General features: G+C 63.9%; 4 protein-coding genes across 8 annotated transcripts in view; 1 reads left to right on the top strand and 3 right to left on the bottom strand.

Annotated features, from left to right (window-relative positions):
* PHRF1 (PHD and ring finger domains 1) overlaps positions 1-5,244 on the top strand; it is a 28,259-nt gene extending 23,015 nt beyond the window's left edge. For all 4 annotated transcript variants that reach the window (XM_077863694.1, XM_077863691.1, XM_077863692.1 and 1 more), the window contains 5 exons: positions 833-3,427; positions 3,671-3,828; positions 3,976-4,236; positions 4,326-4,454; positions 4,863-5,244. In XM_077863694.1, the coding sequence (XP_077719820.1) occupies positions 833-3,427; positions 3,671-3,828; positions 3,976-4,236; positions 4,326-4,454; positions 4,863-5,006 (3,287 nt within the window). In that variant the 3' untranslated portion in view covers positions 5,007-5,244. The remainder of the gene's footprint in view (positions 1-832; positions 3,428-3,670; positions 3,829-3,975; positions 4,237-4,325; positions 4,455-4,862) is intronic.
* A 506-nt stretch (positions 5,245-5,750) lies between these two features.
* IRF7 (interferon regulatory factor 7) lies at positions 5,751-8,593 on the bottom strand. 2 transcript variants are annotated; one of them, XM_077863706.1, is made up of 9 exons: positions 8,244-8,593; positions 8,006-8,168; positions 7,727-7,931; positions 7,382-7,437; positions 7,076-7,283; positions 6,818-6,913; positions 6,239-6,739; positions 6,032-6,150; positions 5,751-5,949 (listed from the first exon to the last, which is right to left on the bottom strand). In XM_077863706.1, exons 1-9 carry the CDS (start codon positions 8,261-8,263, stop codon positions 5,794-5,796), a joined length of 1,524 nt encoding a protein of 507 aa, XP_077719832.1. In that variant the 5' UTR covers positions 8,264-8,593; the 3' UTR covers positions 5,751-5,793. The 2 variants fall into 2 exon arrangements, with proteins under 2 accessions (XP_077719832.1, XP_077719833.1); XM_077863707.1 differs by having other exon boundaries at positions 7,076-7,154.
* A 1,126-nt stretch (positions 8,594-9,719) lies between these two features.
* CDHR5 (cadherin related family member 5) lies at positions 9,720-15,847 on the bottom strand. The gene is given in 18 exon segments (XM_077863690.1): positions 9,720-10,600; positions 10,820-10,983; positions 11,492-11,818; positions 11,915-12,002; positions 12,076-12,152; positions 12,155-12,188; positions 12,263-12,463; positions 12,541-12,638; positions 12,772-12,862; positions 13,212-13,250; positions 13,252-13,383; positions 13,458-13,568; positions 13,679-13,744; positions 13,746-13,781; positions 13,894-13,986; positions 15,125-15,175; positions 15,458-15,633; positions 15,727-15,847. Coding segments are annotated over 18 exon segments (2,259 nt in total). The 5' UTR covers positions 15,782-15,847; the 3' UTR covers positions 9,720-10,180.
* Positions 15,848-16,966: 1,119 nt separating this feature from the next.
* On the bottom strand, positions 16,967-18,190 carry SCT (secretin). The gene is made up of 4 exons (XM_077861785.1): positions 18,108-18,190; positions 17,507-17,608; positions 17,308-17,400; positions 16,967-17,210 (listed from the first exon to the last, which is right to left on the bottom strand). The coding sequence occupies exons 1-4, from the start codon at positions 18,188-18,190 to the stop codon at positions 17,087-17,089; spliced, it is 402 nt and encodes a 133-aa protein (XP_077717911.1). The 3' UTR covers positions 16,967-17,086.
* Positions 18,191-22,923: the final 4,733 nt, after the last annotated feature.

The raw sequence follows: 22,923 nt of genomic DNA, 5'->3' as shown, positions 1-22,923 counted from the left end.
TGCAGAGCTAAGATGAATCCTCTGCTCAAAACGTACGTGAAGGGGCAGGATTTTCTCAGTTCTTTGTTAGTTTTCCGTCCTTTTCTGAACAGAGGTTGCAGGCTGATGGTTTAGGTGATGGTGAGGTCCCTGCGCCCGCCGGCGGACCTGACACGGAGGGCGGGCAGGCTGTGCCCCTTTGTGACAAGCGTCTGTAAGTGGCGGGGGTGTTTTGCATGGCCATAGGGCACGGCTGTGAGGCTAAGAGAAAGTAAAAACCCCCACGGTGTCATGTGAGACTGCCTGCAGGTGAGACCTGAGTGCTGCCCCCAGGTGCTCAGAGGTCTAGCTCAAAGAGCAAGTGGAAATGGGCATTTGTTTACTTTTTTTTTTTTTTTTTAAGATTTTATTCATTCATTCATGAGACACAGAGAAAGAGGCAGAGACACAGAGGGAGAAGCAGGCCCCATGCAGGGAGCCCGATGTGGGACTTGATTCCAGGACCGCAGGGCCATGCCCTGGGCCGAGGGCAGACGCTCAACCACTGAGCCACCCGGGTGTCCCTATAGCTTTTCTTCTTAAGATTTTATTTATTTGAGAGAGAATGTACATATGAGCAGGGAGAGGGGGCAGGGAGGAGGGAGAGCAGAAGCACACTCACTGCTGAGCAGGGAGCCCAACAGGGGGCTTGAGGTCATGACCCGAGCTAAAGTAGATGCTCCACACACACACAGCCACCCAGGCACCCCGGGAATAAGCAGGAGAAGGCCATTGTGATCTGGGCCGAACCACGGACTGTGTGTCATAAAGGAGCCGGTGGGGACTGATGGCCACTCACCCTTTTGTCTTTCAGCACCTGTTTCGTTCCCGCGGAGCGCAGGCAAGAGCACAGGCGGCTCATCGCAAGGGGGCAAGCACCCTGGGCCCAGGGCCTGCCTGCAGCCTAGAGCCCCGTGCGCGGGAAGCGGGTTGCAGAGCATGGGGCTGAGCTGTCGCAGTGGGCCCGCACCTTCCCGTGTCCCTGTGCTCTCAACAGGGGCGACCGTGAAACTGGACTCGTCGGTAACCCCTCCGTCAAGTCAGGCTCAGAACCCATCAGGCGTGCGTGGGCCTGGCCTAAAGCAGAGGGACGACCCCCGATGTGATGGCGACAGGCCCACTCTGCCCGCCAGCGCCACACCCTCCAAGATCTCTGGTAGCTGCTCTCACTTGCCGCCGGCTGGCGCGCTGCTGGGCCAGGCCCTGAAGCCAGCTCCCAGGAGGCCTGACATATCTGAGCTACCCAGAATACCAAAGGTCAGAAGGGAGGACTGTGGCGGCAGACGGTCGGATGCGGCCCCCACCAGTGAGCAGCGCGTCGAGATCCCCAGCTCCTGCATCAGCCGCCTCACGGGCAGGGAGGGCCCCGGCCAGCCTGGCCATGGTGCCCGAGCAGAGGGCGAGCCCAGCAGCAGGGGCCCACAAGAGCCCCGGCCACACTCAGGGGGCGGCTCCCAGTCCCCCGCCTCCCTGGGGCCCTCGAAGGGGAAGGGTGTCAGCTCGACGTTCGAGAGCTTCAGGATCAATATTCCTGGGAACACCGCGCATTCCGGAAGACTCTCCAACCCTGGCTTTTGTAACACGTTCCGGCCTGTCGACAACAAGGTGCAGAGGAAAGAGAACCCCTCGCCCCTCTTCTCCATCAGGAAGACCAAACAGCTCAAGAGTGAGATCTACGACCCTTTTGACCCTACAGGCTCCGACTCCAGTTCTGCCGGCAGCAGCCCCGAGCGCCTGGGCTCTGGCCTCCTACCCTCCGAGATCACTCGCACCATCTCCATCAACAGCCCAAAGGCCCCAACATTGCAGACTGTGCGCTGTGTAACCTCCTACACAGTGGAGACAGTCTTCGGGGCCGAGCCCGAGCCCCCGAGGAGGCCTTCTTCCGGTGTGCTCGAGCTCCGGGGCGAGGGGGCTCCCGAGGAGGCCTCCGACCTGGAGCGAGAGGGGCTGGGCCAGGGGGCTGCTGAGGGCCGGGGCTCGGCCTCCCGGGCGCAGAGGCCGTCCCCATCCGAGCCGTGGGAGGACAAGGACCAGCTACCCTGCAGTACTTTCTTTGGCTCCGAGGAGCGGACAGTGACCTGCGTGACTGTGGCAGAGCCAGAGGCCCCACCCAGCCCGGACGCGCCACAGACAACCACCCACAGAATCGTGGAGCTCAGGTCCCCGTCTTGCTCCCGCTCCACGTCCAGCTCCCGTGGCAGGAAGAAAGCCAAGAGGAAGCGGGCCTCTGCCAGGGAGCACCGGAGGACCCGCTCGGGCTCCCACTCGGGCTCCCGCTCTGGGGACAGGAGCTCACGGTCTGTGTCTCCACCGGTGGGGGAGGACCACCCCAAGAGGCAGCAGACCAAGTCCCGGGGCCGGAGGTCTTCTAGTGACCACTCCAGCAGCCACGAGCGAGCTAAGCGGAAGAAGGCGAAGGAGGAGGGCAGGAGGAGGAAGAGGGACTCCTGGGGTCACGGCCGGCGGAGGTCCAGGTCCCGCTCAGGCAGCCCGGGGAGCTCGTCCCATGAACGCAGGGAGAGCAGGAGAAGGAAGCGGAGGCGGTCGGGGTCCAGGTCTCGGGGGAGGGAGTGCTCACCTGCCAGCAGCCTGGACAGAGCCCGGAGACACCGGCACCCGAGGGAGAGGAGCCGGGAGCGGCCCCGCATCAGGTGGGGCTCCCACGAGAGGAGGAAGCGGAGGTCCAGGTCACCGAGGTCGCCAAGCACGGAGCACAGGTCCCGGGAGCACCAGCGGCCTCGTTCCCATGAGAAGCGGCCAAGGCCTCGTTCCCCGGAGAGGAAGTTGGCAGCTGCTCCCCAGGAGGAGCAGAAGCCTGACAGGGAGCAGCCAGCCAGGCCACCGGCCTCAGTGGGAGCAGATGCCTCACCGGCGGGGGCTGAGACTCACAAGGTGGCTGTGGAGGTCCCAGCTGAGTGTCCGCCCGAGGACCTTGATTACGGTGACTCTGTGGAGGCGGGGCACATCTTTGAGGATTTTTCAAGCGAAGTCTTCCTCATGCAGCTTGATGACATGAGCTCCCCGCCCTCCCCGGAGAGCACGGACTCCTCCCCAGAGCGAGACTTCCCACCCAACCCTGCCGTGCCGCCCGCCAGCCAGCAGCAGGACGCCAGCCTGGCCGTGGCTGTCATCCGACGGGAGGTGTCCCTGATCCATGGCGAAGATGCCGCACAGCCCCTGCCCCAGGCGCAGGGCCCCGACGAGAAGCCCCTGCTCCAGCAGGATGCAGCTGGGGCCGGCTCAGTGCCCAGCGCCCTGGGGAGCCAGGCTGTGGGCGGGGTGCCCGTGGGAAAGGAGGAAGGCCCCTCGCAGACCCCCTTGCTGCGGGCCAAAGCCCTGGTGAAGAGAGTCACCTGGAACCTCCAGGATGCGGAGAGCAGCGCCCCTGCCGAGGACCGAGGCCTGCGTGAGTAGGGGGCTACGGCGGGCACTTGGGGGGCCAGTGGACTGGGGGGGTGTGAGGATGGCCCCAGGTGACCGCTGGGGGGTCTTCTCTCTGGGAGGTAGTGTAGGCCGTGAGGCAGGGTAGTGGCTGCAGCCTGGCCTGTGGTCCTTGCTGCTGGGATGCTCCTCTGGAATTTTCAGCCAGGAAGCAGCTTCTGGCCCAGAGTGGCCACAGAGCACCCACCTCCCCTGTGTTGGCCCTCAGGGACGCCGCTTCACAGGCCTCAGAAGCCCCGGGAAGGGGTCTGGGAAGCAGAGGACATGGGCCCCTCGGTGGGCTTCCAGCAGACATCCTTCTCTGAGCCCCCTCCCCCCGGCTATGCGCTTCCAGAGTCTGGCTTCCCTGACGCTGAGCCCTCTCAGGTGGGTGCCTGGGCTGGAGGGACGTGGTCTGGCGCCCGGCCACACGGGCTGTGCCAGGCTGGGGCTGAGGGACTTTCCTCTCTGGCCAGGGCTGCTCCTGCTGTGGGGCCGGGAGCGCCGCCCTAAGCTGTCTGTGTTTTTGTCCAGGTTTATACGTCCAACCTGCCTCCTGCCCCAGCTCTGCCCGTGAGCCTCCCACCCTACGCACCGGCCAGCCAGCCCACGGTGCAGTTCATCCTGCAGGGGAGCCTGCCCCTGGCCAGCTGTGGGGTTGCACAGAGCCCGGCCCCCGTGCCCACCTCCCTGGCCACGGCCTCGGAGCCAGCCGGCCACTCCACTGGCGCCAGCAACTCCGAGGAGAGGACGGCCGCTCCCAGGCCTGCCGCAGAGAAGGCCAAGAATGAGGAGGTGAGTCCGGGCCCTCCCCGCTCGGGGCCAGGCCGTGTGCAGCCCTGTGTGCAGGCGGGGCGGTCACACACGTGTGTCCTTGCTCTCAGTACATGAAGAAGCTGCACATGCAGGAGCGGGCAGTGGAGGAAGTGAAGCTGGCTATCAAGCCCTTCTACCAGAAGAGGGAGGTGACGAAGGACGAGTACAAGGACATCCTCCGCAAGGCGGTACAGAAGGTGGGTGTGGGTGGGCAGGGCGGGGGCCGGGGCATCATGGTCACGTCCTGGCTGCAGCCAGAGGCCACTTCTGTCTTCCTGTCCCAGTAGCTCATAGGTGCTTGGGAAAGGTAAGCACTGGAGTTTGGGAGGGGACGGGACCGCGCTTTGTTGCTTGTTCCGTGGGCGAAGTAACAGAAGGTACGTAACGCACCATGCTTGCAGGTGGGAAAGCAGGAGCCCGAGACACCGACGGTTCTCAGGCCCAGGGCGTCAGGGCCAAATCCATGGCTCGCGGGCCACAGTCTCCGGCTGGGAGACGGACCCTCAGCCGCTGTGCGAGGCAGGCACAGCGGGGGATGTCGGGCTCTGTGCCCTGTGGTCCCTGTGGGGATGTGTGGGTCATCTGTGCCTCTCCCCTCCCCCCAGATATGCCACAGCAAGAGCGGGGAGATCAACCCCGTGAAGGTGGGCAACCTGGTCAAGGCCTATGTGGACAAATACAGACACATGCGCAGGCACCGCAGGGCCGAGGCTGGCGAGGAGGCGCCCGCCCAGGGCCCTGAGAGCTGAGGGCAGGGAGAGCGGGGGGCGATGGCCCCCGTCCCCAAGCAATTCTGTTGGGAGTGGCAGAAGCAGAAAACTCTGAAGACACCCAGCCAGCACTCCTGCATTCAGGGTTCTGTGATCACACGTGCTCTGTGCACTGGGCCTGCTCACAGTTTAAAACTGGACTTTTTTATATGTATATTATAGATACACACTGTTTCCATTGTGTTCTAATTTATCAAAAATGGATTATCTTTAGAAACTTGTTGATTGACTCAGTACTTGAAAGGTGAAGCCTCTGGCGATCGGGAGGGGCCTGGGGGGTGGAAGGAGCCCCCGACTCCCCTCACAGGTGCCCGATGTCCTGCCCTGTGTAATAAGGGAAGGCCACTCCCGGCTTCGCTGTCGTGGCTGTAAAGAACGCTCGTGTGTGCTGCCTCCCAGCAGGCAGCGCAGTGCTTGGATTGGAAGGCGGGGCCCTGCGCACAGCTGGGTCGGCCGCTTGTGGTGCCCACCCCCCAGCACACCTGCCAGGAGCAAACACCTGCTGTCCCCAGAGCGTTTTGTATTCTTTGAGTAGAGTTTGTTGGCTCTAAAGCGTGTGGCCTGTTTCTTCATGGTGAAGACAGAGGAGAGCGGGTTGCACGGGAGGCCTGAGTGGGAGTGCATGGAAGTGTGGTGGCGTCCCTCCCCGGGCCCCAGGGAAGTAGGGTGAGCCTCAGTCTGTGCTGCCCTCTGAGCGCCCACCCCTGGTCAGGACACCACGCATCGGTTCAAGTCCTTTTTATTGGCTGGGAGAGTGGCCCGTCGCTCAGGCAGGTGGCTCTACCTCCATGAGGAAGTGTTCCAGGTCCTCGTAGAGGCTGTTGGAGCTGGACAGGCAGAGGCCGAGGCTGCTGCTGTCCAGGGAGGACACCCCTTCTCGCTGCACGTACTCCAGGTGCGCCCGGCACAGCCGTGGCTCCAGCTGGGGGGGGGGGGGGGGGGGAGGTTGTCGGCAGGCTGGCTGGGCACTGCGCACAGCCTTCCCACAGGACCCCATGCCTCACCTTCACCAGGACCAGGCTCTTCTCCTTGGGCCTTCCAGCCGACAGGTCCTGCCCAAAGCCCAGGTAGATGGTGTAGTATGGGGAGCCCCGACGCCGGCGAGCCCGGAACTCGGCCATCTCTGCAGGACAGGACCTGGTGAGCAGGGCCCGGTGGGACGGGAGGGGGTGGGGCAGCAGCATCGGCCCCCGGATAGGCACGTCACTGACCTCGGAAGAACGTGCTGAAGTCGAAGATGGGGGTGTCCTGGTTCCTCTGCAGCAGGCGGGGGGCTGTGGAGGGGCTGGCCGAGCCCAGGGGCCCTCCCACCTCCCAGTAGACCTTGCATTTGCCCAGGCGCCGGGCCCATAGCCCCGGCCCCCGTAACTCCAGCTGCAGGCCAGGGGCCACGTGCTGCAGCAGCTTCTCTGTGTAGTGAAGCTGCTTCTGGTCTGCGAGCTTGGCCGGGCTTGGGAAGGCCACGCAGTGGGGCTCAGTGGCCCTGGTGGCCAGGCTGGGGGGCCCGTACAGGAGCACAAAGCTTGGATGCCACACCACCTCTTGCAGCACCGTGCGGCCCTTGTACATGATGGTCACATCCAGGGCCCTGAGCTCTGCCTGCAGTCCTGGCTGTGAGCAGCCGGGCCTGGCCAGGACCTGCTCCCCTGCCACTGGGGCGCAAGGCTCCACCTCTTGGGGGGGCTGCCACGGCTCCGAGGCTGGGCCTGTATCTGGAAGGAAAGGAGGGCTTGACTGGCACCTGGCCCCCCAAGCCCTCCGTCCTTCACACTCCCATGGGCTCCTCTCACCTGTCATCCGGGCCTGGTGCAGGACCTGGGGCTCAGGGCTTGGGGCCATCTCTGCTGCCCGTGGCTGGTATGGCTCCATGTCAGGGAGCTCTGGGCCTGAGCAGCACGACAATGGGCACAGCTGTGGCTCGCACCACCTCTACTGCACATCCTCCTCCCTCTCCACGAGGACCGTGCTCTCCTCCCTGCTCCTCCCCCCCCCGCCCCCCCCCCCACAGAGCCCTGCAAGGCAGAGCACCCCCATCTGGCTGGCCTCACCAGGAGTGCCTGGAGCGATTGCATCCACTCCCCATGCAGCTTCCAGCAAATGGTCCTCCAGGCAGCTCTGCTGTAGGGCCTGGAGCAAGAGATCCTCGGCATTGCCAGCTTGGCCCAAAGGGGCGCATGGGGCACAGGGCTCAGGGCTCAGACTGTGCCCCAGCCTCTGGCCAGCATCTCCTCCCAGGCATGGCCTAGGGAGCCCACCCTGCAGGGAAGACAGGGCCAGCATAAGCAGCTCCCCAGCCCAGGAAGGAGGGCAGCCCCCACCTGGGAACACGACCACCGGGGGCAGAACCGGCTTACCATCAGTGGTGGGGTGTCTTCACCCGCCTTCTCCCCATGGTTAATCGCCGCAGCTCCTGAGGGAGAATGGAGTGAGACTGCAGTGGACATGATGTGTCCTTGGGTAGGCCCTCAGAGCAGGGTGGCTCCACCACTAATCCACCCCAGCAGGCCCAGTCAGCCCCCCCCCCCCCCCCCCCCCGTCCCCAACCACCTGGCACCTGCCTCTCTCAGGTCTGTCTCAAAACCCCAAGCCTGCCCCAGGGATGTGCTCCGGTACAGGGCGAGGTCCCAGCGCCCTCGCCGCACCGTGTCGGGCCTGAGCGCCCAGCTCCCCTACGGCGGCCCTCCCGTGGGGCTCCTCACCTCTGCACCCCGGCTCGGAGCTCAGTGCGTACACTTTATGTGGGTCAGTGGGGTCCCCGGAGTTGTCTTGGAGCATCACAAAGCGCTGGGTGCTGCGCAGGGCACAGCGGAAGTTGGTTTTCCAGCCGGCGCGGAGTGCGGCCTCGCAGGCCAGCTGGTCACGGCCGCCGCCGGGCGGCCACCTGCCTCGGGCCACCGCCCAGGCCTGGGGAGGGGTGGAAGGTGTGAGCCTGGGGCCCGCCCGGCCGCAGCCCCCCTGCCCGCCGGGGCGCGGCCCACCTTGAAGATGAGGGCGTCGGCCTCCCCCAGGTCCTTGCGCGCGAAGTGCTTCCAGGGCACGCGGAAGCGGGTGCGGCCGGCGTCCAGCCACCGCAGGCCCTCGTAGCGGCCGCTGCTCACCTCCCCCAGGAGCCAGTCTGCGAAGAGCGGGCGCGGGGCCCCCCTGCGGGCGGCGGCCGGCAGTCAGGGTGCGGGCGAGGCCGGTGGCCACGCACCCCGGCGGCGGGCGGGCGCTCACCTGTCCGCGGGCACGGCCATGGCCCGGGCGGCGGGCGGCGGGCGGCGGGCTGCTGCGGGTGTGCGGTTCCGGCCGCGGCGGCGCTGCTGTGAGCACAGGTGCGGGCGGCGCGGCCCGGGCGGGAGGGCGCTGGCGGGGCCCGCGGGGACCACAGCGGCACCGACGCCTGCGCGGGCGTGCCCGGGGGCGGGAAAGCGAAACCGCGCGCGCCCGGGAAAGCGAAACCTAAGCCGCGGGGAGGCCTCCGCGCTCGCGCCCCGGGGCCCCGGCGCTGCGACCCCTGTCCTCGGGCCCGCCCCGGCTCCGCGGGCCCGTCGCCGCCCGGGCTGCTCCCGCGCTGCACGCGCCGGGCCTCCGAGCACCTGCGCGGCGGGGCTCCCGGCGGGGAGGTGCGTCTCGCCGGAGGGCGGGGGACCCGCGCCTTTATGAGGCCGGCGGGGGGCGGGCCGGGGGTGGGGCGAGGGCGAGCCGGGGGCGGGCCGCGGCCGCAGGTGCAGCCGACTAGCGCTGTGGCGGAAGGTTCCCACGTGTGTTGACGGCAGCGCAGGCTGCGGAGTGCGGGCCGGGCGGTGCAGGGGCGGCGGGAGGGCCTCAAGGAGCACCCCGCCCCCACAGAGGCGGGACGGGGCAGGGGGCCCCTGGCAACCAACCCGGGCCTCAGCTGAAGACCCCACACAGAACCAGGCTCTTCCTTTTTCCCAGGAAAGTGGGTGTTGAAGGAGGGCGTGGGGCAAGTGGCAGCCCTATAGTTCAGGTTCTCTTTTAGTGTTAAGTAGAGGGGGCCCAGAGTGGAGCCCACTGGCCGGTCCACAGACGGGAGTGCCCCGGACTCCGGGCGTGACCCCGGGGCCCGGAATCGAGTCCCGCATCGGGCTCCCCGCGGGGAGCCTGCTTCTCCTCCTGCCCATGTCTCTGCGTCTTTCTGGGTCTCTGATGAATTAAAAAAGAAAAAAATAGCTGAGATCAGAGTGGGATGCTCAACCAACTCGGCCATCTAGGCCGCCTCTTGGGGGTTTTTTTGATTATTTTTTTAAGACTTATTTATTTGAAAGACAGCTGCAGACTGGGGGGCGGGGGCAGGCAGAGGGAGAGGGTCCCCTAGAAGACTTCCCGCTGAGTGCGGACCCCACCCCCACCCCCACCCCGGCTGGATCCTGGGACCCTGACATCACGACCTGAGCAGAAATCCACTGTCCCCAGGGAACCGAAGAACCAGCCAGGCGCCCCCCCACTCGGTGGCTTTTCGATTTTTTAAGATTTTATTTATTTATTCATAGAGACACAAAGAGAGGCAGAGACACAGGCAGAGGGAGAAGCAGGCTCCATGCGGGGAGCCCGATGTGGGACTCGATCCCGGGTCTCCATGGTCACGCCCTGGGCTGCAGGCGGCGCTAAACCGCTGCGCCACGGGGGCTGCCCAGCTTTTGGATTCTTAATGAGAATTATCCAGACAAGAACATTCACATGTCCCTAAGAATAAGACATTTGGAACGGCATTGGGGATGCCTTTTCATCAGGAAAAGCGCGGAGGGCCCACGAGGGTCAGGGAGGTCCCCCCCTGAGGAGGCCCCCAGAGGGGCTCTGTCCCCGCTGCGGCCGCTGCGCCCCGCAGGCCCGGGACCTCGCCCTCCAGAGTAGTGTTCCCGAGGGGGGCCCCTCAGCCCCCAGGCAAAGAAGGGGTGCCCCCGCCGGGCAGGGTGCGGCCGCGGTCACACCGGGAGAGGAACTTGGGCCGCCAGCTGGCTCCAGCCCGGGAAGCCCCGAGGCGGCAGGTGGTTTACGGGAAGCGGGACGCAGAGCTGCGGGGGGCGGGGGGAGGGGCGGGGGAGGGGACGCATAGGCCACGCCTTCCCCTCCGGCGGCGGCTCTGGGCACCCTGGCGCAGCAGAGCTTGGACACCGTGCCTTTATTTTGCGCGGGGGGCGGGGGGCGCCGGGCTAGACGTAGGTGGAGCCCCCGCCGGGCTCCCCGTCCTCGTCGTCCCCGTCGCCGCTGTGCTCGCTGCCCGAGTCGGGGGCGCGGGCCGCGTCGGGGGCGGGCGCGTTGAGGACCACCACGTCGGCCTCGGCCCCGATGTCCTCCCCGAACCACACGGCCTTGTAGCCGCCCTCGTCGGGCCGCCGCTCCTTGGTCAGGATGGACCTCACCGCGGCGGGGCTGCCTCCATCCCGGGCCGCCTCGGGGGCGCCGGGGGCAGGGCCCGCGGCTGCGGAGCCAGAGGCCTCTTGGGGCGTGGGCTCGGGGGGCTCGGGGGGCCCCGCCCGCGTAGGGCCGGGGGAGGCGCGCGGAGCCGGCGCCCAGTTGGCCTCTTGGGGGTCCGAGAAGGCCTGGTTGTCGAAGGCGAGCGCCTGGTGGTCCTGGCGGGGAGACGGGACGATCAGGGCATCACCCAGGCCCCGGCCCGGCTGGGGCTGGGACTGTCCCCGGAGCCGTCCTGGGGGACAGGGCCGCGGGCTGGTCCTTCCTTTCCTTGCCGTGTCCGCCTCCACACTCCGTGGGCTGGGACGACCGCCCGGCCCCCCCTCCTGCCCTCCCCCGTGGGCCCTCGGTGCTGCCCCCGCCCGCTCAGGCCTCACCAGGGCTTTTCCGGAGCAGCACTTGAGCCGCCTGCCGAACTGCTTGTGGCCCAGGATAACGAGGGCGATCAGAGCCAGGAGCAGCAGCGCGCCCAGCACCCCGCCCAGGGCCGCCATGTCCACCGCAGAGAAGCGCCGGTCCTCAGCTTGGCTCTGGGCCGGTCCTGCTGGCAAGGCCACCCGCTACTGCAGGCACCCGGCACCCCCACCACCCACCCCAGGCTCTGCACCCCCTGACGTGACAGCTGAGGCTCCGGGGAAGGGCACTACTCACCCCCCGACCGAGGAGCTGGCTGCTCCCAGGGGCCGTCGGGGAGGCCGTGCTGCAGGAGGCAGGGCGGGCGGGCGGGCGTCAGTGCCCACCAGCTCCCAGTGGAAGCCAGGGGTCCGGCACCCTGGAAGGCCATGAAGGCAGTGCTGGGGCCGGTACACGGAAGGCCTGGAATCGCGGGGTCCCCCGGACCCCGAATCTGGCTCCTGCCCCATGCTCCGGACACCTTCCCCGGCCTGCCTAGTCAGGGGCACCCGGGGCCTGTGCCTGCCCGGCCCAGAGCAGGCTGTCTCAGGATTTCACGGTCAGCGTGGTCGTGCTGGGCCACCCCAGGCAGACTCTGCCCTACCAGGACCCCCAGGACCACCCCGAGGGCGACTAGGGCAAGCGGGAGGTGCTACCTGAGGGCTGGGGGGTCCTGCTGGGGTCAGGGGCCAGCGGCTGAGAGGTTCCTGGCTCCAGTGTTGGTGTTGAGCCCCCGCTGGGTGAGGCTGATGGGAGGGAGGTGCTGGTTCCCACACTGGGGGGCCCCCCGGGCGTAGATGAGGCTGGTGGCCTCAGAGTTGTGGTTGTGGGGGGATGTGGGCCAGCGCCCCCCCCAGAGCTGGTCGTAGAGGGTCCCTGGGAGGGCCCCGGGGGCCTGGGGGCTTCTGAGGCAGTGCTGCTCGAGAGGCTGGTGGTTCCTCCAGCCCCTGGGGGTGTGGGGGTTTCTGGGGGCCCTGATGAACCTGGGGGGCCAGGGACAGGATCCGGGCTTGCCTCTGTCCAGCGCGCCCGCCCCGGGGAGCCCCCCGCCCCCCGCCGGGGTGAGCAGCCGGGCTCACCTGTGGGGGCGGGTCCCTGCGGCTCCAGCACCTGTATCTCCAGCACCGAGCGGGCGGTGCCTGCGGTCACGGTGTTCATGGCCTCAACCTGGAGCAGAAGCGGGGCTGGTCCCTCACAGGCCCCGCCGTCGTCCCCCCTTGGGGGTGCCCCCCACCCTTACCTCTGCATAGGAGACCCCCTCTTGGGTCAGCTGGGCGGCGGTCCGCACGATCTCGCCATCCATCCGGAAGTCGGTGTATTGGTGATGCGATACGTGATGGCGGAGTTGAGGTCCTGGACACTGCGCAGTGAGCCCTGGGCCCAGGCTGCCCCCCGACTCCCCCCCCCACAGAGGGCCTGGTGCCTACCGGAAAGTCGGGGTCCTGAGCCCAGACCCTCAGAGGCAGGGAGGGGCTGGCTGTGTCTCGGACCTCCACGCCCACTGCAGAGTTGACCGCCACGGTGCCATAGTAGCGGCTCTGCAGGAACTGGGGCACGCTGCCAGTGGCACTTCGGGCCTCGATCGTGACCCAGGTCACCGAGTAGCGGGCGCCGTCTGACTGCTCACCCTGGGGGTGGGGGAGGCCTCAGCGACAAGCAGGTCCTCAAAGCCCCGGCCCCACGGAGGCCTGGCCAGGGCGCCCACCTTGACCAGCAGCGTGAAGGTCTTTGGGCTGGGGACGCTCCTGGTCATGGTGAGGTTGCCCGAGTTGGCGTCGATGGCAAATGTGCCGTCGTCTTGTCCTGTGAAGATGGGGGGAGGTGAGGCCTCTCGCTCCGTCCAGGGGTCTGAGGTCTGGGGCCCCCGCTGGCTCTGCCCACGGGCAAGTCCCCCCAGGTCCAGGGATGCAGAGGCAGGGCTCCAGCGCGCACTCACCTGTCACGATGCTGTAGAGGACACGCTGGTGACGCCCCGATCCCCGTCCACGGCGGTAGATGGGCCCGGGACGCAGGACAAGGGGGGCTGGCTGCAGGAGCAGGGACAGGGGAGACACCTGGGGCCGCTGAGCGGGGCCCAGCGCAGCCCCCGTTCCCCACACGGCTGCTGAGCACGCCCCGTGGGGGTGAATTTGTGCAAAGACCTCGGATTGATCTGAGCGATGGCGGCCCCAGGAGGACAGGGAGCAGTCACACCGAGGCTGCACTCGGTACACGTGCTCGGTACCATGGGGACCTAGAGCCCGCGTCTGCCCCGCTGCCCCCGGCGCCTTGGGGTGCCTCTTGTGGCGGGCGGCCCACTTCAGCGGGTCCCCAGGGGTTCTGGCCCGGCCGCAGGGCCCCAAGCCCACACACCCCCCGCCCCCCCACCCCCAGTACCAGTCTGTGGCCTGTGGGGATGGCCCCCTGGTACTCGGCCGTTGATGCAGACGTAAAGGTCTGAATAGGCGCAGGGCAGGAACCAGGGGGGCCGGAGGTCGGCGGGCCGCACGTCCAGGACCAGGGTGGCCGTGGCTGTGTGGCTGGGCTGGGCGTTCTCCTCCTGTGTGTCCTGTGGGAGCGCAGCGGGGGTCAGGCCTGCGAGCGGGGGCTGGGGGCAGCGGGGGGGTGTCCCGGCCTGCTCACCCGCACCAGCAGCAGGAGGCTCATGTTCTGCCACTTGTAGAAGTCCAGGGGCCGGTCCAGCCGCAGGGCGGGCAGGTTGGTGCCCAGCAAGGAGAAGAAGCTACCAGCGCCCTGGGGAGGCGGGGGGGGGCGGGTGCGACTCAGCCTGAGACCCTGGGGAACATGGAGAGGGCTGCCCGACGGGAGGGTTCAGAGTTGGCGTGGGGGTCGGGGACACTGACCGGGGTCACCTCTTGGAGGGTGTAGAACAAGACGTCATCCTTGTCGGGATCTTGAGCCTCCAGTTCCTGTCTCAGGGATGACAGTGGTGTTCACTTTACTGTCCTGGGGATGGAGGGGAGTGGTGTCTACACCCTCGACCCCTGGTCCCCCAGGCCAAGGCCCAGGCCACTAGCCCTGCTCTCCGGCCCCTCGCCCCCCGCCCCCCGGCTCTCACCTCAGGCACGTCCTCCACCCGGAGTTTAAAGGGGAACTTGGGTGGGTTGTCGTTGACGTCCAGCACAAACACAATCACCCTCAGCTGGGTCACCTGCGGGGACACGGCCTGAGCACCCTGCATCACACACGGGCCGCCGCGAGCCCGGGGACGGCAGGTGCCCGGGCGAAGGACTTGGCTACCGGCCGGGCTGGGGCGCCGCCAATCCCAGGTGAGAACCACGGCGAAATGAGCAAATCGCTTCAAAAATAATTCTCGAGGAGAAAGGAAGAGAGGAAGGGGAACCCATATGTTGAAAGAGGCTCGGGAGGGGCACCCGGCTGGCTCAGTGGGAGGAGGAGGCGACTCTTGATCTCGGGGTGGGAGTTCAGGCCCACGTTGAGGGGAGAGATTGCTTCAATAAACACACTAGAGAGGAAGGGCCGGAGGGGCAGATGCTAGAGAGAAGTAGCCGGCGGCCTCGCTGGGTGGGCCTTGCTGGCGGCTCCGTGACTGTGGGGAGGGCGGGCATCGGGGGTCACATGATGCCCACGAGTCCCTTTGCAGATAATGACAAAATCGGAAGGCCCGACAGGTGCGTGGGGGCCGGGCTTGCAGCTCAGGACAGAGTGGTCAGGGGCCCCTTGAGAAGGTGGTCCTGGAGCGAAGGCCGAGGGGCGACAGCGGGAGGCAGGTGCGCGTCTGGGGAGAGGGCTCAAGGGCAGCTGGAGCGGCCTCGGGCTGGGGCACCTGGCGCTGCCCGCTGCCCGGGGCATTCAGCCTTGCCTCTGAGCGGGAGAGCAGCCGGGGCGCCGGGCGGGGATGCGCCGCTGGCTGGGCCCGATGGTCCTGCCACACTGAGACTGGACTGGCTGAGGCCGGGAGGGGAGCAAGCAGCCAGCTCCAAGTTTCCGGAAGGGAGATGCTGGTGGCCAAGGCCCTGGTTGGTCTGGAGTCCAGCTTCAGGCAGAGCTCACGGACTTGCCGATGGAGAGAGGTGTGGGGAGGGGGTGGGGGCGAGGGAACCGGCTGGGCAAGGTGCCTCTGTGCTGGGGGGTCTGCACCTCGGGGCAGTCTGGGCGGGAGGAAGTGGGGGCGCCAGCCCAGGAGCGACACTTGTAAACCGCACAGGGTGAGGTCCCCAGGGCGGGGCCCTGGACCAGTCAGAACAGAGTGCAGAGGTCCAAGCCCAAGAGCTGTGATGTCACAGGGTGGGGGCAGTGACCCAGAGGCAGGGGATGGGGGTACTCACCACGGTGTTGCCACTCTTGCACTCCAGGTGCGCCTCCAGCAGGGTGTTCTCCTGGGGGGCAGACGGGGGCCGGGTGGTCACCAGGGTCCCCAGCGTCCACGCTAAGTCCAGGGGCAGCTCCAGCCCCTAATGGCCCTATGCCCCTTGGGGCCAGGGCATCACCAAGCCTGGAGGCCCCAGAGGGGTCCGTGGATGATGGGGGGGCGGGGCGGCCAGCGAAGCGCAGACGGACCCCGAGCAGACGGACCCTGAGCCTGGGACAGCCCCGGTCCGAGGAGTGCGCCCGCCGCTCAGCTGCCCTGTGTGGGGCCCCACCCGGCCCCCCGTCTGCACCTCATAGTCAGGAGTCACGTTGAGAAACAGCTCAGTCCCCTGGATCCGAAAGGCGAAGGGAGTGGACGACGACCCGAGGGTCACCTGCTGGCCCGCGGGGACGTCGATGTGAGCCAGGGGCCCGCTCTGAATCGTGTTCTCCTGGACCTCGAAGATGTTGTTGCTCACGGCGCAGACTGGAGAGCAGGAAGGGAAGGCTCAGTACCCCCCACCCCCCCGCCCCTGCCCCCCCCCCGCCGCCCCAACTGCCCCCGCCGCCCCGCAGCTACCCTGGGCCCGTGCCGTGGCCACCAGCAGCGGCAGCAGCAGGGCCCAAGCCCCCATCTCCGTGGGCCGCGCTGCTCGACCCTGTGCGCAGCTGGCTGCCGGGTGGCGGCTCAGCGGGCGACCTTTGCCCCGCCAGGCACCGCCCCACAGTGTGATCCTTTACAGGCCTCGGCCTCCAGCAGGGGGGCTTTCGCCGGCCGCCGCCCAGGCCTGGCCAGCTGCCCGGAGGGGGCGTCCCGTGGTTGCCCACCAGCCCTGGGCCACGTGCGGGGGCCATGGCCACGGGGGCTCCCGGCTCAGGGCTCCGTGGGCCTGCGCAGGGCCCGGGTCGTGCTGGGTGGGCGCAGCCGGGGCAGGGGTTGGGGGCCCAGGCCTGGCTCCCGTGTCTGCTGTACCCACCCGTCCCCCTAGCCCCGGCCGCCCCTTCGCTGGGCTCTCCTTCCAGAATCATCTTGGAGCCAAGTCAGACCCCGGGTGTTCCCTCCAAGCCCACCTCCCCTCCCTGCACAGTCTGTGTCCTGGGGTCGCCCCTGCCTGTGCTGGAAACACCCCACTTCCTCCAAGGGCAGGGGTGGGGGCGGCAGTGTTTCTGGAGGCTGCTGGGAGCTTGGGGCGGGGGGAGCCCGGGTCTTCAGGGGTCCCTGGCAGGCTCCTGGGCCCTGGCCCCTGCTGCCCTACCCCAAGGGCCTCCAAGCCCAAGGCAGCAGGGGAGAGGCCCCCCCCCACGCAGGGACAGTAGGGGGTGTGGCCCTTCTGCTTCCTCGCCCTTGGCTCCTGGCCTCATCCCTTCCTGTGTCAGCACCGCCTCCGTGGCTCCCCTAGGGTGTCATCCCCCTCTGCACAGGCTCAGACCACACAGCCGGGAGCAGGAGCCAGGCTCGCAGCCTCCCCCTGGGGTGCACTCCTGGGCCCCTGGTGGCACCCATGCCCGTCACCTCTTCCTGCCCGGCCTGAGCCTCCTTGCCCCCCAGGTCCTCCCACCGGCTGGCACCGTGACAAGGGGCCTCCAGGGCAGGTGTCCTGTGCCCCCCCAGAGCCCCTGAATGTTTGCTGAGTAGCTGGCAGGGATCCGGATGGGTCTCTGGGGAGCTCAGGTGACAGGACAGGAGACAGAAGGGAGGTGAGGCCCCCACAGGCTCCCAGGTGTAAAGGGCACTGGGTGTGGCCACAGTCCTGGAGCCTGTGGTCGCCTGGTGCCGCCAGCCCCGCCCTGGGGGACGGCGCAGAGGGAGCTCAGAGGGCCACCGTCTGAATTCCTCTTTATTGGTGACAGTTACAACCCATCCCCTGCCCCCTCCCGTCCAGGCCCCAGTCGGCTCCGGGCGGCGGCCGTGGCGGCTGCCGCGGCAGGTCCCTTCTTCCTCAAGGCCTCCTCCGTGTCACCTGGGCATCAGGGATGGCCGGCTCCGAAAACGAGGCCCCAGACCCGGTTCCGGGAGGCGGCTGGGGAGCCCAGGCCTGATCCAGGGGGTCCCTCAGGGGCACCCTGTGGACACAGCGGGTGAGGCGGGAGCGAGAAGCTGGCCTCCGGGTCACCAGCGCCCCTCACCTCCGCGCCCCCGGGGCCCAGGGCCGGTGCTCACCAGGCGCGCAGGGCGGGCGAGTCGGGCCAGCGCAGGCACAGGCGGCCGTCGGGGGCCGTGGTCCAGCTCGTGCTGTTCTCTGCGTCCTGCTCGCTGCCCCCCGCCCCGACCAGCGTTAGTCCTGGGGCTGCCCCCGCCAGGCGCCCTCCGACCCGGTCCCAGCACCCCCCCCCCCGCCCCGTCCCCGCCCCGCCCTCACCTGCGCTTCCCCACCAGCCCCTGGAGCAGCCGCTGCAGCCGGGCGCTCTCCCGCAGGCGGCTGAGCTCGCTGGTGAACGTGCCGTCCGAGTGCCGCGGGGCCCTGCGGAGGGACGGAGGGGCGAGGGGCGGAGGGGCGAGGGGCGAGGGGCGGAGGGGTGAAGGGGCGGAGGGGCGAAGGGGAGGAGGGGCGAAGGGCGGAGGGGAGGAGGGGCGAGGGGAGGAGGGGCGGAGGGGAGGAGGGGCGAGGGGCGGAGGGGCGAGGGGCGAGGGGCGGAGGGGTGAAGGGGCGGAGGGGCGAAGGGGAGGAGGGGCGAAGGGCGGAGGGGAGGAGGGGCGAGGGGAGGAGGGGCGGAGGGGAGGAGGGGCGAGGGGGCGGAGGGACGAGGGGCGAGGGGAGGAGGGGCGAGGGGCGGAGGGGCGAGGGGAGGAGGGACGGAGGGGCGCGGGGCGGAGGGACGGAGGAGCGAGATGCGAGGGGCGGAGGGGCGAGAGGTGCAGGGGCGAGGGGCAGAGGGGCGAGGGGCGGTCAGGGCCGTCGGGGCCGGGCGGGGGCGGGGGCGGGGCGGGGCGAGGCGGGGCGGGTCCGGCCCGGGGCTCACCTGCGGGGCGCGGGGAGCGCGGCGGGGCCCCGGGGCAGCAGCGCCAGCAGCAGCAGCAGCAGCGGCGGGGCCGGGAGGGCCATGGTGGGCGGCGGTGGGCGCGGTGAGCGGAGGCGGCGGCGCCCAGAGCGAGCGCGGCCCCTTTATAGCGCCCGGGGTAGGGGGGAGCACCGCCCCGGCTCCCCGCCCGGCTCCCCCGCCCCGGCTCCGCGCGGCCAGGCCGCGCCGCATCGATCGCCGGGAAGGTCAGGGCCGCCCCCGCAGCTGTCGGCCCGGCTGGCCTCCCGCCCGCACCGCCGCGTCGGCGCCCCTCGGGGCTGGGGGCTGGGGGCCCGCGGGGGTCGGGGAGGGCGCCTGGAGCCGAGGGCCCGCGGGGACAGGAGCGCGTGGGGAGACAGCGGCGGGCGGGGCGCGGGCTGGGTCCGCGTGCTTACTTTCTGTACTTCCTGATCAATGTTTCCGTGGCCCTAAAACTGCTCTTTAAGGAAAGTCTACTAATTATTTTTGTTTTTTTAATTTAAGAGAGAGACAGAGAGAGCGGGGGCGCACAGGCAGGGGGAGCATCGGGCGGAAGGAGAGGGAGGAGAGGCTCCTGGCTGAGCAGGGAGGCGGCTGTGGGGCTGCACCCCAGGCCCCCGACATCCCACGAGCCGCTCAGGCGTCCCACTGACTATTTGTAAATGAATGTAAAGTTTGGGGCGCCCGGCGGGCTGGGTGGATAGGACGTGGGATTCCTGATCCCCGGGTTGGGTGTCGAGATGACTTAAATGAATGAATAGATAAAAACTTAAATACAATCTTTTAAGAAGTAAATGTAAAGTTTAACACAAGAACTGGTTTATTTCAATTTTATTTTTTATTATTATTATTATTTTTTTAAGAACTACTAGTTTACAACTTCATTTACTAGTTCGCACTTTCTGGTCAAGAATTTCATCAGTACTGGTTTTTAAAAGCCTGACCTGACCCCGGATCGATCAAGCAGGAGTGACTCAGGGCGCAGGCTCAGGCCTCCAGCCTCGGGAAGGAGGCTCAGGCCTCCAGCTGTGCCCGCGCCTCCCCTCCTGGCCCCCCCTCCTTCCCGCTCCCCTGCGGGGAACCCACTGAGCCACCGAGGCGCCCCTGAGTACTAGACTCTTATCACATACGTGATTTGTAAATATTTTCTCCCATTCTGTGAGTTTTCTTTTCGCTCTCTTGATAGTGACCTTTGATGCACAAAAGATTTTTTTTTTTTTTAAGATTTTATTTATTTATTCATGGGAGACAGAGAGGCAGTGACACAGGCAGCGGGAGAAGCAGGTTCCCTGCGGGGAACTCCATGTGGGACTCATCCGGGACCCGGTCACGCCCTGGGCCACAGTTAGCGGCTCCACCACTGAGCCACCCAGGCCCCCCTGTGCTAAGTTTTTAAATCAGGAGCTGTGAGTCCTACAACTTTGTTTTTCTTTTTCAAGATTGTTTTATTTGTGGTTCCTTACGTACACTTCCATACGAACTTAGGGTTGGCTTTAACATTTCTTAAAAAAAAAAAAAAGAGGCCAACGGGGTTTTGAAAGGCCATCGTAACAATATGAAGTCTTTCAAGCCATGAACATCGTCGGCTTTAATCTTCCCCAGCAATGTTTCGTAGCTTTCAGTGTACATGACTCACATTCTTGGTTAAATTTCTTTCTTTTTTTTCAGATTTATTTATTTATTTGAGAGAGAGAGAGAGACAGCACAAGTCGGAGGGGCAGAGGGAAAGGGAGAGAGAATCCCAAGCAGACTCTGAGCTGAGTATAAAGCCCAGCTTGGGGCAGCCCCGGTGGCACAGTGGTTTAGCACCGCCTGCAGCCTGGGGTGTGATCCTGGAAACCCGGGATCGAGTCCCGCATCAGGCTCCCTGCCTGGAGCCTGTCTCTCTCTCTCTGAATAAACAAATAAATAAATCTTAAAAAAAAAAAAAAAAAAGCCCAGCTTGGGGGCTTCATCACATGACCCTGAGATCATGACCCGAGCTGAAAGCCAGAGCTGGACTCCCAATTGACTGTGCCACCCAGATGCCCCGCTTAAATTTATTTCTGAGTATTTTAATTAATTACTTTTTTGGTGGGCAGCAAAGAAAATTTATTGAATGATAGTAAAGTTTGAGTGATACTACAGAGCTCCCGAAGACAGAGGGGACCCTAGAGGGTTATCTTCTGAGTATTTTATTCTTTTTGATACTGTTACAAATGAATTATTTTCTTAATTTCTTTTTTATTATATTTATTTATTCATGAGAAACACAGAGACACAGAGAGAGAGGCAGAGACCCAGGCAGAGGGAGAAGCAGGCTCCATGCAGGAAGCCCGACACGGGACTCGATCCCGGGACTCCAGGATCACGCCCTGGGCCAAAGGCGGCGCTAAACCGTTGGGCCACTGGGCTGCCCTCTTAATTTCATTTCTGGATTGTTCATTACTACTGTAGAGAAATACAGTGATCTCATATCCTGCAACTTTGCTGAATGTATTTATTAGCTGTAGTAGGGTTTTGTTTTGTTGGATTTTCTATGCCTTAGACCATGTCATCTGCAAATAGAAATAGCTTACTTATCCCCTTCCAATTCTGGGTACCTTTTATTTCTTTTTCTTGCCTAATTATTCTAGCTAGAACTTCCAGCACATGATGAAGAGAAGCAGCAAAACTGGGTATTCTTGTCTTTGTCTTGATCTTAGGGAAAAAAAGCTTTCAGTCTCCCAACTATTGAGTGTGGTGTTTGCTGTGGGTTTTTGATAGATGTCCTTTACCATGTTGAGGAAGTTTCTTTCTTTTCATAGTTTATTGAGTCTTTTTTATTATAAAAGGGTATTGGATTTCATCAAATGCTTTTTCTGCACCTATTGAGTTGATTAAATGGGTTTTCCCCTCTTTCTAGTAATGTGATGTATTACATTGATTGAATTTTGTTTGTTGAATTACCCTTGCATTCCTGGAATAAATCCCCAGTTAGTCATAGTCATAGTGCATAATCCTTTAAAAAAAATGCTGCTGGATTTGGTTTGTTCATAGTTTGTTGAAGAGTTTCGTATATATATTTATAAGGGATATTGATCTGGAGTTTTCTTTGTTGTGATGTAATTGTTGAGCTCTGAGAGTTCTTTATATATGTTGCGTACAAGTCATTTGCTGAAAATGTGATTTGCTGATATTTTCTCCCATTCTATGAGGGGAAAACATTTTTGACTTTTATTTTTTTTTAACTTATAGTTTTATTTATTTTTTTAAAAGATTTTATTTATTTATTTATGAGACATACAGAGAGAGAGAGAGAGAGAGAGAGGCAGAGACACAGACAGAGGAAGGAGCAGGTTCCATGCAGGGAGCCCGACATGGGACTCGATCCGGAGACTCAAGGATCATGCCCTGAGCTGAAGGCAGACACTCAACTGCTGAGCCACCCAGGTGTCCCAATTTTTAGCCTTTTAAAAAATTTGAGAGAGAGAGAGTGCACACGCATGTGCACATAAGGTGGGGGAGAGGCAGAGGGAGAAGAAGCAGACCCCTCACTGAGCAAGGAGCCCCACGTGGGGCTCCATCCCAGGCCCCTGGGACCATGCCCTGAGCCTAAGGCAGACGCCTCCCCGACTGAGCCACCCAGGTACCCTGACCCTGTACATGTTTTGTCAGATGTCTATATATTTCAAAAAAAAAAAAAAAGATGTCTATATATTTCATGTGTTATTACAGCTGTTGTAAATGGTGTTGTGTTTTACTTTTTACTTTTGGCTTCCAGTTATTCACTGCTGGGCTTTATCGTCAACTTTGTATCCTGCTCTCCCACTAAGCTGACTTACTAGTTTGAGGAGCTTTCGTAGTTTCCTTGGGGTTTTACTTAGACAGTCATGTTGTCTGTGAACAGGGGCGGTTTCCTCCTCCCTGTCCAATCTGGGGTGTCTATTATTACATGTTGCCTATTGCTCGCTCGCACTGGCTAGGGCTGGCTAGGGCGATAGGAGCACAGAGCTGAATGGGGCGGAGAGAGCCCCCCCCGCCTTGTTCTGGAGTTCAGGTGGAAGGCACTCAGCCTTGCATCTTGAAGCATCGTGCCGACTGAGGGGTTTCATCGTGCTTCCTCGGGTTGAGGAAGTTCCTCCTATTTCTAGATTGCTAAGCACTTTTATCACGAGTGCATGTTGAATGTTGTCAGGTGTTTTTTTCTGCATCAGTCAATAGGATCGTGCGGTATTTCTTCTTTGGATCTACTTTGCATTAATTTGAGACCATCCTCCTTTTCAAATTAAGTAAAGTAGTTAATCTGTGAATTTTCCTGAGTATAGCTTTAGCTCCAACCCATAAATTTTGACATGACGGGGACACCTGGGTGGCTCAGTTGGTGAACACTCTGCCCTCGGCTCGGCTCAGGTCATGATCTCAGGGTCTGGGATTGAGTCCCATATCAAACTCCCTGCTCCATGAGGAGCCTGCTTCTCCCTCTCCCTCTGCCCAGCACCACCCCTCCTTGCCGGCACAGTCTCTCTGTCAAATAAATAAATAAAAATCTTTAAAAAAAATTGTGATATGAAAAAAAAATTGTGATATGATGTATTTTCATTTTCCAAAATATTTTCCAACTTCTCCTTTGACCCACAGATTATCTCTAAGGTTGTGTTAATTCCAAAATTTTTGGAGATTTCCCTGTTAGCTTTCTGTTTGTTTCTCTTTTTTAAAAAAAGATTTTAGCTATTTATTCATCAGAGACAGAAAGAGAGAGCGAGAGAGAGGCAGAGACACAGGCAGAGGGAGAAGCAGGCTCTGTGCAGGGAGCCCAATGTGGGACTCGATTCCAGGA

The sequence above is a fragment of the Canis aureus genome, chromosome 21 (genome assembly GCF_053574225.1).
Source record: "Canis aureus isolate CA01 chromosome 21, VMU_Caureus_v.1.0, whole genome shotgun sequence".
NCBI lineage: Eukaryota > Metazoa > Chordata > Mammalia > Carnivora > Canidae > Canis > Canis aureus.
This window is presented reverse-complemented; position numbering and strand designations above follow the sequence as displayed.